This window comes from Vulpes vulpes, chromosome 1, assembly GCF_048418805.1.
Source record: "Vulpes vulpes isolate BD-2025 chromosome 1, VulVul3, whole genome shotgun sequence".
NCBI classification, from domain to species: domain Eukaryota; kingdom Metazoa; phylum Chordata; class Mammalia; order Carnivora; family Canidae; genus Vulpes; species Vulpes vulpes.
This window is the reverse complement of record NC_132780.1, coordinates 114,805,759-114,820,844: the sequence shown is the minus strand read 5'-3', so window position 1 is coordinate 114,820,844 and position 15,086 is coordinate 114,805,759. Positions and strand designations below refer to the sequence as shown.

At 39.4% G+C, this 15,086-nt stretch overlaps 2 protein-coding genes across 9 annotated transcripts in view; one reads left to right on the top strand and one right to left on the bottom strand.

Annotated features, from left to right (window-relative positions):
- Positions 1–5,211, bottom strand: part of GTPBP8 (GTP binding protein 8) — a 48,576-nt gene extending 43,365 nt beyond the window's left edge. For 4 of the 7 annotated variants that reach the window (XM_025990051.2, XM_025990050.2, XM_025990053.2 and 1 more), the window contains exons 1-2: positions 3,723–5,211; positions 1,611–1,709 (exon numbers count right to left, since the gene is read on the bottom strand). In XM_025990051.2, coding sequence (XP_025845836.2) covers positions 1,611–1,709; positions 3,723–4,145 — 522 coding nt within the window. In that variant the 5' untranslated portion in view covers positions 4,146–5,211. The remainder of the gene's footprint in view (positions 1–1,610; positions 1,710–3,722) is intronic. The other 3 variants (XM_072723134.1, XM_072723113.1, XM_072723141.1) reach the window with 1 other exon arrangement.
- A 5,893-nt stretch (positions 5,212–11,104) lies between these two features.
- The window catches only part of LOC112913430 (cell surface glycoprotein CD200 receptor 1-like), a 37,401-nt gene continuing 33,419 nt past the window's right edge, over positions 11,105–15,086 (top strand). Inside the window, exons 1-2 of one of the 2 annotated variants that reach the window (XM_072723063.1) lie at positions 11,165–11,336; positions 14,750–14,851. The gene's annotated coding sequence lies outside the window, so the exon portion shown is untranslated. Of the gene's footprint in view, positions 11,337–14,749; positions 14,852–15,086 lie in introns of both variants that reach the window. The other variant, XM_025990046.2, reaches the window with a different exon arrangement.

The window sequence follows — 15,086 nt, the reverse complement described above, 5'->3', positions numbered from 1 at the left end:
ACGCATTAGTCAGTATTCTCTGATGAATAATATATTTCCACTTTAAAGAGAAATAAATTATGGCACAAATTGGTTAAACTAAAAATACTTACTGCCAGTCACATAGGTTTTCATAAAACCTAGATGCAAAACCTGATAAGACTACTGCTTCCCTAGAATCAGGATGTTTTGCATGTTTCATTAGATGGTTTTAGTGCTTTCATTAAACCATTTTTAAAAAGAATGTACAGCACTATAAAATATATGTTAAACTAAAACGATATAAAGATGATAAAAAGTCATGGTCTCGTGTCCAATGGCACTATTAATCAGAAAGCAAAAGATTAAGATAAACAATTTAAAAAGTAAATTGTTTGGAATTAGAACAGATATTTTCAGAGGAGTGTCAAGAATACATTTCTTCCATTGTCCTCTCAAAGCAGGAAGGGAACCCACCCTACCTAGAAATGAGAGGTTAGCTGTATTATTTGGTGAGACAGAGAAGGCCTAAGGATAGGAGGTTTAATGAATTATAACAATCATTAGCATCAGCAATGGAGCCAGGGAATCAACTATATGAAGAAATGGGGAGCAAGAGAAGACTAGTGAAGCTTCATGGAAGGGTTCCAATGCAAGTAAAAGGGGGGCAGTGAGCCGTAGGTTAGTGGGAACGTTTGCCATGGATAGATAATAAGCTGAGGAGAACTAGGGCTGAGTTTTAAGGACACGGTATCTTAGATATTGGTGGTGTGCATTATTGAGAAAGAGTAAAGGAAATTTTAAAAAGGACAGAAAGCTACTATAGCAAACTGGGTGGGATAATCTCATAATTTGGCCCTGGGTAAACTGAGGTCTGCCTAATATATATATGTATATGTATGCAAGTTTCTCTTTATCTTATCTATATCTATATATAAAGAGAGAAGGGGTAGGAAAAGGGAGGGAGAAAGGAGTTAGCAGAGTATACAAGATTATAGGAGAAAAAAACCGCTTCAAAGCAGTTTCCTCTAAAATCATTCATTTCGGGAATATAAAAAATAGTGACAGGGAATAAAGGGGAAAGGAGAAAAAATAAGTGGGAAATACCAGAAAGGGAGACAGAACATGAGGTGGGTAGGGGGTGGGGCTGACTGGGTGGCGGACACTGAGGTGGGCACTTGACGGGATGAGCACTGGGTGTTATTCTGTATGTTGACAAATTGAACACCAATAAAAAATAAATTTATTATTAATAAAAAATAAAATCAGTGTGGAACTAGATGATCATTCTTAAAGAAATATAGAATGGCAATAGAACACTTAACCTGGCAACTCTTTTGAAAAGATTTGGACAAAAGATTTCCTCAAGAAACTGGCAAGACAACTAAAATCCAGACATACTTCCTTTTTCTTCAGGGAAATATACAGGCATTAATAAAATGTCTCACTTTACTACTTGTTTGAAAGAAATCATTGTTCTAGGAAGTTAACAAGTATGATTGCTTGTAACTCTCTAGGAAGTTAACAAGTATGATTGCTTGTAACTCTCAACATTAGTCACTTTAGTCATTTCAGAGATAGTTCAGACATGTTTTAATTTCAGTATGCTATTTCTTTTATATCTCACCTCCCCAACCTTTCCTTCAACATACCGGCTTTTTGGAGACTCTGACTTCGACGTCTGGGGCCAGTGAAAATAAGGCTTTTATTAGAGAGGATTTTCCAACATTGCTTCTGCCTATAAAACATACCTTATACAAGGAAAAAGAAGATAACTGAATACTAGGTATATATATTCATTTTTGTTATATGTTGTACTAGCTGCAAAAATCTGTCAAACTATTGTCTTGCCTAGCCATGTAGAAAGGTGGTTTATGTTTAGTCAAACCTCAAATTCTAACATAGAGCTACTATCTACTGAATGATTCCCAGTGCCATGTACTGTTCAAAGCACTTAACGTAAATTTTCTTATCTAGGGACACCTGGGTGGCTCAGTGGTTGACAATCTGCCCTCAGCTCAGGTAGTGATCCTGGGGTCCTGGGATCGAGCCCCACATCGAGCTCCCCACAGGGAGCCTGTTTCTCCCTCTGCCTGTATCTCTGCCTCTGTGTGTCTCTCATGAATAAATAAAATCTTAAAAAAATGTTTTCTTACCTATTTTTCCAGTATCTCTATAAGGTAGGTAATACTATTATCCCCATTTTACAAATGATAAAACTAGAGACAGAGAGAGGCTAAAAAAGCGGCCCAAAATTATATAGCTAGAAAGGGAAGAAGTGGGAATTTAAACTCGGAACATCTATATCCAGAACCTGTGCCTTGAATTACATTATGCTACTCAAGAATATCTGGGACATTTATTAAGCATTCCATATTAACAAAGCTTTTTAAAGTTAAAAACTAGACGCATTCCGACAAAACTTATTCTCAAGTACAACTACAAGTCTGAAACTGCCAGGAAACTGATTTTTCCCCCCCAAAAAAATCCCAAAGTAGACTGTAACACCACTGTATTTATAGGTTATTCCTCCCCTTTGACCTCTCACTCCAATTAAGGTTTTCTCCTTTAGACTTCTATAGCCTAGAAAGGAACATAATGTTCCTGATACTAACCATTAATAGACATGACCCTGCTTTTTAACATGGTATTGAAGGAGGTACAATACCAACCAGTGTTTTTTTTTTTTTTTTTAAGATTTATTTCATGAGAGAGAGAGACGGGCAGAGGGAGGAGCAGGCTCCATACAGGGAGCCCGATGTGGGACTCCATCCAGGACCACTGAGGCACCGAGGCTGCCCCCAACCAGTGGTTCTTGGTGAAGGTGGTATCACCCTCTGGGGGGGGGGGGGGGGCTTTGGGAATCTGTAAGGGTATTTCTACTTATGGATATGACTGGGTGGCACTTGGTGGAGCCGGGGGACGCTAAATATTTTGCAAGACTGGGGTCTGTCCTTCAACAGGAGTTGATCTGAGTCCTGCAAACATTTCAAATGCTCTGCCGGATTAAATCCAATAACAGTATGAGTAAGACTGAATTAAAAAAAAAACAAAAAACGAATTACACAAAAAGTCCGGAATTCAGAAGCTTCAGTCAAAATCCGGTACTATCTCAAAATCTTTAAATGACCTCCCTACACCCTTAGCTCCCACTACTCAAACTATCACACCAGTTCCAATTAGGACAGTTTCCACCGCCCTGGTGCAGTCCCAAGTAATGACATCCGTAAGGCACGCGTTAAAGGCACTCTCCGTGGAATTTCACTCACGCTGTTTAAGACAATAAACCTACGTGGTTGCCATGTCTATGTGATTATTATTTTCTGGACGACAGGAAACCGAGACTGGGTGAAAAAGACGTACGTTTAAGGGCCACCACCTTTGTGGGACTATTAAGACTTTTCATTTTCTTCACTCTGTGTCGTTCGTCTCGGCACGTTTTCCCCCACTTTCATTAAAAAAGAAAGAGATCACAAAAGGCCAGTCAGGTTTTTTTTTTTTTTTTGAACTGGTATGGGCTTCGCCATCTTTTCCATATCCATTACCCAAAAATAACTAAAACTACACGTGTTTTCGTTAAATTCTATGCGTGAATTCTATGCGGATTTGGTTAAAATAATTCTATGCGTCCACACAGAGTTGGAAAATCTCTCTCTCAAAAAAATAAAAAAAAAAAAGAAAAAAGAAAATCTCTGTCGGTGCCAACGATGGGCGAGGGCAGGAGGCCCCAGTCGCCGCGACCCGGGGGCAGCGGCGGCTCTCACCTCAGGGTGAGGGAGGTCCGGGGCGTGGTCGAGACGCACGGCGGAGCTGACGTACTCGATGCGGTGCCGGCCGCCGGCGGTGAAGACGCTCTCCGCCTGAGAGATGGCCTCCAGGCTCGGGTCAAAGGTCTTCACGTGGAGGCCCAACCTCGAGTCCGGTGTGAGCTGCCGCTGCAGCTCCCGTAAGGGGAACGCGAGCTTCGTCATTTGTCTCGGGGGCAGCCTGAGAACTTCCGCGAAGGTGCGGAACGTGCTGCAAGCTCGGCTCACGCGGCCCGGAACCGCCGGCCGCTCCAGGAGCCTGCTCGCGGCTCGCCGCAACCCCCGCGCGGTCATTTTGCGCTCCCACAAGCCCCGCGGCGTGTGGTCTGCGCCTGGGGGACGCGCCGCTCCCGCTACGCCTGCTGGGAATTGTAGTCTCATCCGGCCTCACACGTTTCCGCCCCAGAGCTGGAGGCGGAGGTTTCCTCGCGGGGGCGGAGAGGCGGGGGACTCAGAGGAACTGCTGGTTGAGTCACACGCAGCCGCCCGCTGACGACTGTGCCTTTGACATGTATTATCACCGTGAAGCGGTTGTTAAGACAGTTACAGAGGTGAAAAGACATATTTGGGCTGCGTGGCCCTTGAGTGTCAAACGAAGGAGCAGATGTGTGAAACTCTGGTAGATTCCAGGCCTGTTTACCCCTCGCTGTATCCGGTGGTGTCACGGATCATCGACGTTGATGCGGACGTTCCCATCACTCGGCGAAGATGTGATGAGCTGTTGTAGAGCTGCGATGGATGCGCAGTCCCAGAGGGAACTGTCAAAAGTCCGGGAAAATCAGGCCACATCAGTGTTAAAAGATTCAGTCTGCTGGATGGGGTGTTGCCATGGTACCCTTGGTGTTCTTGAGATAGCTTGACTGACGGTTGGCAGCATGTGGGTTCCAGGGGGTCGGTCTGGGTGAAGTAGCTCCCTCTGCAAAGGACCTAGCCTCCTGGCTGGGCAGGGTTTCAGGCCTTCGATTCAGAGTAAGATTTAAATCCCAGTGGGGAAGAGGAACGTGGATTAGGAAACCAAGCAGCTACTTAAATCATGCAGAGTTTGCAAACATAACAAGGAGGTGAGATAGGGCTTGAATTGATCCAAGGGCATCGCTCTTCCCCGGGGAACTGTGCGAATCCCACCCTGGGTCTAGGTCCACAGCACTGAAGTTAGCATGTATTTTGCTAAACAGAAAGAAGCTGGGAGAGGCCGATAAATGAGGATTGTATTCATGTACTGAACCATTATGTACTCCCCTGTATGATACTGTAGGGTACATTATCTAACAGAGTGGGAAGGCATCCCCTGCAAGATTCCATCATTTGTTAATTCATCAAATATGTAATGAGCACCAACTATATGGCAAGTGCTACACTGGACGCTGGAGATGTATCAGAGAATAAACAGAAATGTTAATTCTGTCCCCATGTTATTGTCTTGAGACAACAAATAAGTAAAACAAGGAATATATTAGATGATGAATGCTTAGGAAAAGGCCAAAGAGGAGTCCCGAGGTTGTGTGTGTGTGTGTGTGTGTGTGTGTGTGTGTGTAGCCATTATGTTGAAGTCGGATGGGCAGCTGGCTCTGCCGTTGTCACAGTGGTAGAATGTGAGTCCAGCACTCATGATGGCCATTCTTCCCAGCTACGTGGAGGACACCAAAGGCACTTGAAGAGACAATGATGCCAACACACAAAGAAAAACCATATCGAGAAGCGGGGGTCCAGGCAGCGTGACTCCTGATGAGCTATGTTGACTATCATGTTCTCTGTCCTTCAGCTCTTCAGTCACACAAGTCATTATGTTCCTCACCTTCACTAGACTGTATATGGACTGGACTGTATATGACATGGATTTGGCTGCAACCAAGAGTCCTGATTAATATAGCACTGTAGGATGTTGTGTGGTTCCTCGTGTAAATCCAGAGCCATCAGACTTGTGGGATAGTTGGAATGTCCTAGGTAATTTTCAACCGTGTTATAGAGAAGTCATGGTAGAGCTTTAGGGCTTAAAGTTAAGTACCTGTGACAGCAGATTAGGCAGGCCAAAACGTTATCCTCCCTTGCTGTATTGGCTGGACTTTAGGGAGTTTAAGTCTCCTTTCCACTCACAGTATTTCCTCATCCAGTGGGTATTTATCATCTTTGGTAAAGGTCAGTAATCTAGATACACTGTGAAAATCATCAGAGTTCAGGATGTGTTTATGGTTCATCCTCCTGAGAAAAAGTACCTTGTGTTTGACAGTTTAGAAGGTAGTTTACCACAAAATTAACAAGATCTTACTACTTAGTATGACTTGGGGAGGTATTATATACTTTGCATATATTCCTTAGCATTAGCGTTTATTGCTACAATCTGGCTGGCCTAAATGCCATAGTATTATTCTGTCACCTTCATCTAAGGAGAACGGGAGGAACACAGAACAGTGGCAGGATCTTAGCATTAGGACAGGGTTATCTCAATTGTTCCCTCAGTGATCTCTGTCTCTATAATGATTGGCCGTTAGTTCTGGGGTGATCTCAACTTATGTTCAAATTCTATAGGTGTCAAATTTAGGGAATGGCAAACATTGTAGGCTGAACTAGGTAGATAGAGTCAATAACATCAGAGAATCAGCAAGCATAGCATACATGTAGATCAACTCTCATCTAAGGCCAAGAAGTTTGCATGCTCTGCCAGAAGCAAAGGCAGAAATTCTAGAAAACTCACTTCTAGATGCAGAGAAAGGTAAAGATCTGAGTGTCCAATTTACACAAAACATTTTCCTACCATACTCTTCCCTAGTAATAGTAATTAACATGTATTAAGTGCCTGCTATGCCTGGAATTGACCTGGGTGCCAGGAATAAAAGAAAAACAGGGTCACCATCTAATAGGGAACTCCAACTCTTGTAATAGGAAGAAAATATTGGGAGAAAAGAAGAAGGAGGAGGCATTATATGAATGGGAGCACCATGGAAGAACCTTCCACATGTAACTTAAATTGCTTAAGTTGTAATGACTACTATCTGAATGAATGCAGCAAATTTAAAATGCATTTATATTTTTCTCAAGTTTTCTGCACAACAGCTCATTTCATTTAAAAAATGTACATTAGGGGGATGCCTGGGTGGCTCAGCGATTGCACATCTACCTTAGGCTCAGGGCGTGATCCCAGAGTCCCAGGATCAAGTCCCACGTCGGGCTCCCTGCATGGAGCCTGCTTCTCCCTCTGCCTATATCTCTGCCTCTCTCTGTGTGTCTCTCATGGATTAAATAAATAAGATGTTTTTAAAAAGTTTCTTAAAAAATAAAACTAAAAAATAAAAAAGTACATTAGGGACTCCTGGGTAGTGCAGTTGGTTAAGCATCCAACTCTTGGTTTCCACTCAGGTGGTGATGTCAGGATCATGAGATGGAACCCTGAGTTGGGCTTTGCACTCATTGCAGAGTCTGCAAAAGTTTCTCCTTCCCAATCCCATGCTCCCTGCTCCCACTCTCTCTCACACACTTTCTCTTTCAAAGTAATCAATTAATTAATCAATCAATTAAAAATACATTTTAAAAAGGTGCGTTAGGGGCCCCTGGGTGGCTCAGTCAGTTAGATGTCTGCCTACGTCTCAGGACCCTGGGATGGAGCCCCTGGTTGGGCTCCATGCTCAGCGGGGAGCCAGCTTCTCCTTTTCCTTCTGTCTCTTCCCCCGCACTCCTGCTTGTGCTCATGCTATTTCTGTTTCATATAAATAAATACATAAATACAATCTTTTAAAAAAATGTACATTAGATATCCCCTAACATGTTGATACAAGTTTATGGTGCACACATGCAATGTGATGTATGACTTGTTTCTTTAATGTTCTAACTGGATTGTAAATTATTCTTGAGATTCATTGTTTTACCATCAATCTAGAACAACAGAGATGATCCTCTTCTTCTGGAACTCAACACAATTTAGTTTCACTTTATATTTCATTAATGTCGCTTTAGAGACTATCTCTAACTTCAGAGAGGGTTTTTCCTTCAGAGAAGCCTTTTGAGCTTTCTTTTAAGGTTGTTCCTGCTATACTAAGAGATTTCTTTAAAGAGATCTGGAGATTAAATATCAGACAGTGCTCATGTGTAGGAGGTGAGTTCTTAGAATGATTTGGGTTTGGAGGAAGGGTAATGTAGAGCTTCACTTCCTTCAAAGTTGTTTTTCTCAATAGAAAAAAAATGTTTTATGTAGTCAGTTTTTCTCATTTGTAATTGTGTGTTTGATTTCTGTCATACTTAAGCTATTAAAATATTTTAAAACACTCTTCAACTTGTGTTTTTATATTACTCAGGTTCCTTTTTTTTTTTTTTTTTGCCAGAAAAAAAAAAGCATGGATTTTGCTGTTCTCACTGATGACTTCATTAACATTTTAATTCTTTTTAGCTAATTGACCAAGTTATTTTAATGGGTAAATTTACCTTGTATATCTCTAATCTATATCTTCATTGCTTTATTGTAAGTGAATGGTGTGTTCTCTGGCACCCTGAGTAGATGAGATGCATTCCAGGGGCAGAGCTGTTGAGATATATTCAGATCATTTAATTCACTTACAAATAGATTTGTCATGTGTTCCCAAGACTACTCCCCAGATTCAGCGGTCAGAATTCAGTCCTCCCCAGATTAGGAGGACTCACAGTGCTCAGCATGTGATTGTACTTTTGGCTATGATTTATCACAGTGAAAATACACAAAGCAAAACTGGTTAAGGGGAAGGCACTCAAGGTAATGTCTGGAGGTCAGTCAGCCACAAGTTTCTAGGAGTCCTTTCCCAGTGGAGTTGCACAGGATGCACCTGATTCTGCCCATAATATGAGAAATGTCTCCCAGGAACACTTACTTGAGCCTAGACTCTAGCATTTGTATTGCAGGCTGTTCATATAGTAGTAACTGACTCTAGTCACTGAAATTCCAGACTCTTGGAAGGAAAGCAGGCGCTCAGTATAAACCTCATTTTATCTTTCATACAAACAGTAGAGTTTACACTGAGCCACTCTTGTTATTTAGGTAACATTTTCTAATCAAGTTCCCAGACACCAGCCAAGCGCCAGTCTGTAAACAAGCCCTTCTGGAGATTGCAGTCATAGGCCTGCTATGTTAACTCTTTTCTGTACATTGATAAAAAGGTTAAAAATTTTAAATAATTAGTTAATTTGAGAGAGAGTAGGGGGAGGAAAGAATCCTAGGCAGACTCCACACTGAGCACACAGCCTGACTCCGGGTTCCATCCCACGACCCTGAGATCACGACCAGAGCTGAAACCAAGAATGGGAGGCTCCACTGAGTGAGCTACCCAGGTACCTTTTTTTAAGGTAAAAATTTTAAAAGTAAGAAGTTCCTCATCTGCACTTATTATGAAACTGTTCACTTGTAGGGAAGTCAGTTATGTTACAGGTTCTGCTCTAAATACAAATAACTTCCCTGGAGATTTTTTAAAAAGTGGAACAAACCTTCTCTAGTCTTCTTTAGTCTTTTTAAACTAGAACTTTGTGGGAGGTAGCTAGGTCAGCTACCTATAATGAATCATGGGGCTTCTAGAGAGCAGTTGGCACTGAATGATAGTGGTTGAGTTGGTGTGAATAGCAGATCCTAGGTTGACCAGGTGTGCTCTGCTGCAATGTTTAGCTGCTGTTGAGTGCAGCTAGATCCTTGACCATTCATTCCTTCCAATCTGCTTACTCACTCTCCTCATGGGCTGGATAGTACATTTGTTTTGTTTTATGATTGCTTTTATAAGGGAGTAATGCCTAGGGTAGAAATACCAGGGAGTTACCTGATAGGCAGGCCCTCATGGGTGGAGGGCACAGGAGTGGTTAAGTGTAGAATGTAATGTTAGAGTCTTCACGCTGTGATGTTCCCCTCTACCGCCTAAACCAATACAAACCAGGGCCTAGACCTTCACTCTTCTCCCCAGATATTTGTTATTTGCCAAGGTAGCTAACTAATTTTACCATGCTAATTGAGCTCACAGACTCATATTATGAGCCCTGAAGGAAAAAAAAATCATTCTGGAAGTAGTACAGTGAACAGACCTGGTGCACAAAGAATTTAAAATAAAAACAGTAAATATTATCAGAGAAATACAGGAGAATATAGGAAATATGAAACAGGAAGCTTCAAAGGAGAATAAATTAGAAATATTGGATATTAATATATTATTGTTGATGTAAAGATCCCAATTGTTGGATTTCATAACTGAATAGTAGAATGAATACAGCTGAAGAACAAAATAGTGACATGGACAATCAGCTGAAGAACAAAAAAGTGACATGGGCAATCAGTTGAAGAACAAAATAGTGACATGGACAATCAGTTTGGAGAATATTCTAAGAAAGGGGTAAAGTTCTAAGAATTAGGAGGTGGTAATGAGATAAAAAGTTAAAAAGTTGTGCTACTTAGCTGGCTCAGTTGGAGAAGCATGCGACTCTTGGTCTTGGGGTTGTAAGTTCGAGTCCCATGCTGGGTATAGAGATTACTTAAAAATAAAATCTTTAAAAATAAATTTAAAAATTTAAAAAGTTAAGACCTGTTGGGTATAGGAGAGGAAATGTTATTATCAGTATGATTGGAGTCACTGTAAAATAAATGGAGGGATATTAGTATTTGAACAATAATTATTGGGGTACTTGAGTGGCTCAGTCAGTTGAGCATCTGACTCTTGATTTTTGTCTCAGGTCATGATCTCAGGGTCATGAGATAGAGTCCTGCATTGGGCTTTGCACTCAGAGTAGAGTCTGCTGGAGATTCTTTGTCCTTCCCACTCCCTCCCCCCTGTTATCTCTCCCAGCTTGTTCTCTCTCTCTCTCTCTCTCTCTCAAATAAGTAAGTAAGTAAGTAAGTAAGTAAGTAAGTAAGTAAGCAAATAATAAAAGAGATCTTTAAAAAAAGAATTATTGGAAGTTTCCAGAATGGAAGATATGTGTTTGAAAGGGCTTATATGTATATCAATATATCATCAAGACATATGATAAAACTCTATACCTAGACATATTAAATTGACATTTTAGAGCACCAAATTAAAAAAAAACAAATGCTACAAGTTTCAAGAGGATAAATGCAGGTCAACTACTAAGCAATAAAAGTCAGACTAAATTTTGTGAGTGGCAACACTGGATGCAAGAAAAGAGTAAAGTAGCATTTTTAAAGCATTAAATAAAATAAAAATCAAGCTTAGTAAATTTTATTGACCAGTGACACACAAAAACATATTCTAAAATCTAGAACCAAAAGTCTGGTCTAGACCAGTGCTACTCAAAGGGCCATTCAAAGAACAGTTTGAAAAAAAAAAAACAAAACAAACAAACAAAAAAAAACAAAGAACAGTTTGTTATCCATCTCGATGAGATAAGGAGCTTGTGTGGGAATGTACATCAAATCAGTACACTGCTTCTTTTACTGAGAAAATCTTGCTAAGAAAAAAAGTCAGCTGAACTAAACTAAAAGCTTAGTAATAGAGTGATTTACACTGGCATAAAGCTTTTTTTTTTTTTTTTAATTGCAAACTGATATCCATTTGTGGACCAGCACTGGTTTATGAACTATCTTTCCAGTAGCACTGCTCTGGAAGCTACCAACATGGGGTAAGTGTGGGTATGTAAGACCCTAGGGACAAAAGAGTAAGCTTGGAGGTTTGTCTTGGTTTTACGGTGTAGAGAAGATTTAGGTATTGATAAACTTTAACACTTTATAGGGAAAAATAAGCAAGAATATAAACTTATCAAGTTGGATAATCCACTGTAAGACTGAAACCAGGATGTAGATCTTTCAAAATAAAACAAGAAAATTACATTTTTCTAATAGAAGTATTAGGGAAAAAAAAGTAGATAACCTTAAATAGAATGGTAAATAGGGAATTAGAAATAAGATGGCTGAAATAAGACCTCATATCACAGCAACATAATAAATATAAATAATCTAAACCAATAAAGTGATAAGATTCTTATGTTGGTTAAAAAAAAACCAAATAAGATAACAAAATACAAGTTTCAAATCCATCAGATAACTTTATATTCTTTGAATCAAAGTTTAAGATAAAAATAGATAGCCTTTTCTCTTCTTCTAAACTATTTATTGGAAGCATGAGTCAGCTAAGGGGATTAATATCTAGAATAAAATAACTTTAGTACATTATAAAAAATATGTATATAGCTAACCCCAAATAGATAAGAAGCTAGGCAAAGCATATGAGTGATCAATTCATATGAGTGGGGAAACTAAATTGTGTAGAAACAAGAAAAGGATTTATGACATAATTACATAAAGGCTTATATCTCATCCAAACATAGAAGGACCATTAAGAGAACACTTAGCCTACATAATAGTAATTAAAGTCAGCCATCTTTGATATCTTGCCAGCATTTTTTCTTATACAAATCACAGGTTACATTAAAAAAAAATCTGTTTCAAAGGTATATTTGTTAAGATAGGAAGACAGAACATATTTTATTTAACAATTTGTTATCTTGATTTATAACTTTAAAATATTTGGCCTGTACCTGCACTCTCACCTGGCTCCACAAATATTAGGAATGGGCCTGATAAAGGAGGTAGAATTATAAAATAGAATCATAGCAGGCCTTTATACTTACTGTGGAAAGTTATACCAGTACCACAGTGGTTAAATGATGTATTAATTTCCTATTGCTAGTGTAACAAAGTAAGTTAGTGACTTATAACAACACAAATTTATTGTCTTATAGTTCTGGAGATCAGAAATCAGAAATGGCTTTAACTGGGCTAAAATCAAGGTGTTGGCAAGGTTGTTTTCCTTCTGGAAGCTCTAGAGGAAATTCTTCTTCCTTGTCTTTGCCAGTTTCTAGCAGCAGCCTGAAATCCTTGGCTCATGATACCTTCCTCCATCCTCAAAGCCAGCATATAGCATCTTCTATCCCTCTCTTTGACTCTGACTCTGTCCTCCCTTTTCTTCTTATTTATGAAAAACTTATGCTTATATTGGACTTACTCAAATAAGGCAAAATAATCTCCCCATTTCAAGCTCCTTAGTTCAATCACATTTGCAAAATCCTTTTTGCCATGTAGAGTAACATATTCACATATTCTAGGGCATAGGACATGGATGTCCTTTGTGAAGACATTACTCTCTCAACCAAAAATGCAGCACGGAATAGGGAGGCAAGTAGAAATTGGAGACCTTGGAGGAATTCTGTAATATTTGTACTACAAGGGAATATATTTTGGAAGAAGAAAACAGTGGTATAAAAGAGTATAAGTAAGGCATTAATAAAAAAAGATGTTTAAGAAATATTTCAGCATGTCACTTCCCCCATATTAGTTCCAATCTGTGGGTTGAATCTTCTTCATTAATACTAATATCCCAGGGACAAGGAGTTGCTATTTGCTTCCAAACTGGCCTAAGGCCAAAAAACAAAACAAAACAACAACGACAACAAATACAAAACAAAAAACTGGCCTAAGACAAATATTAAATACTCAATGACATATTTCTAATGCCATCTTGTACAATTCTGCAATGATGACTGCTCTTGAAGCCTTCTTGGGTACAGGTCTCCCACCCCCGCATTCTTTCCTTTTGTTCAGTCACACCCTTAGGTACACCCTCCAGGCATAGTGTCTTTGATCTGCTGTGGCATATGACCATGACTCACATCGACACTCTCCTGGGTGGCCCCCAGCAGGTGCCCAGCCTCTAGGGCAATCAAAGCAGGTCTTTAGGGAGATGGGGTTATTGAGCTGTACTTGTCCTGTGGCATCTGAGACACAATTCTGTCTGTAAGCCCTCTTAAAAAAAAAAAAAAAAATTTCTTGTCACACTGGACTTGTCAGCTTTTTTTTTCAGACTGAAGGCTCCTTCAGTCTTTGGAGGTCATTTTGCACACATCTCCCTTTCATGGAACACCCAGGAAAACTTAACTCTCCGAAATCACAATAGTTTATTTCCCTCTTTTCCTGATCATTTCATATTGTCAAACCAGATTTAAGTGGTCATAAAATGCATTATCTTAAAACAGAAATTATTTAATACATGTACAATGGACAAAGATAAAAGCAGCCTACTCTTCACATCACATATTCCCCAAAGTATCTACCAAAAGTCACGGTGCTGTCCCTCTGGATGGAGGTGTCTCAAGATAGATATTGTGAAAGTGACTGACTTTTGAAGATGGAGGGATGACTGCTGGTGTTTCCATGGCTGTTGTTTCTGGGGTTCTCGTTTTGAAGAATTAGGTTTTATAGATCAACTTATGATGCAAGCTCATCCCTGGTTCATTCTCTCCAGGGTTCTTAAAACTAGTGGGGGCTTAGTCATAATTGGTTTACTTATTCTTAAGACAAATTTGTTAGAAGTTTCTCATGGGTCTGATTGCTTTATCATGTTCAGCCAAGTAAAATATAGAAACACTAAATCAAAAACAAAAAAAGATCTTATCTATCTTTTCTCAGCACGGAGCATTTAACATCTAAACATTTTCAAGTCTTGTAACCATTTTTTCCCCTAAGGTGAGATAATTTTAACAGTATTCTTTAGAAAATTCCCCTAGACACACTTTCAAATCATATTAAACCACTCCAAAGCTATTGGCAGTATATTAAATCAGAATAATTTAATAAGAAGAAATGAAGCATATAAGAAAGAAAGGTCACTAGTAGGAAAACAGTCAATGGAAAAATAATTTAGATAGATGTTAATGCCACATAAAGTACTCAAGGAAAGATATCTTACTGTAGGACTTTTGACTTAAAAAAATGTTTTAATTTGTTATATGGAATACCTGAGCTTTTATATTCTATTAACATGATCAATGTGACAGGTGACCAAAATAAACAAAGATTTGAATAGAACAAACTGAAGGAAGTTGTATGAAATGGAGCAGCTGCCAAACACAGGGTTCTTCAGCTTCTGTTGTCTTTTTATCTTGCTGCCATCCAAAAGTTAAGTGACATAGTGATTTATTTTTATAAACCATGCTTTTGGATTCATAATTTTATCCTTTTCTTTTCTAATCCAATACAGTGGACACTGGTGAAATGGTCAAGTTCAGGAAATATTAAAAGGAGGAGTCCGAAAGACTTGCTGAGGGATTGTGCGACAAAAACAAAACAAAACAAAAAATTGGTAAAGAATCAAAGGATAAGACTTCTTCTTCTTTTTTTCTTTAAGATTTTATTTATTTATTCATGAGAGATGATTCTGGCCCCAGGATCATGCCCTGAGCCAAAGGCAGAGATGCTCAACCGCTGAGCTACCCAGGTGTCCCAGATGAGACTTCTATATCTGGAAATGGCAGACAGAAATTTACATTAACCTTCCCAATGAAAGAAGTAGAAAAGTGAGAAATAATAATAATTGT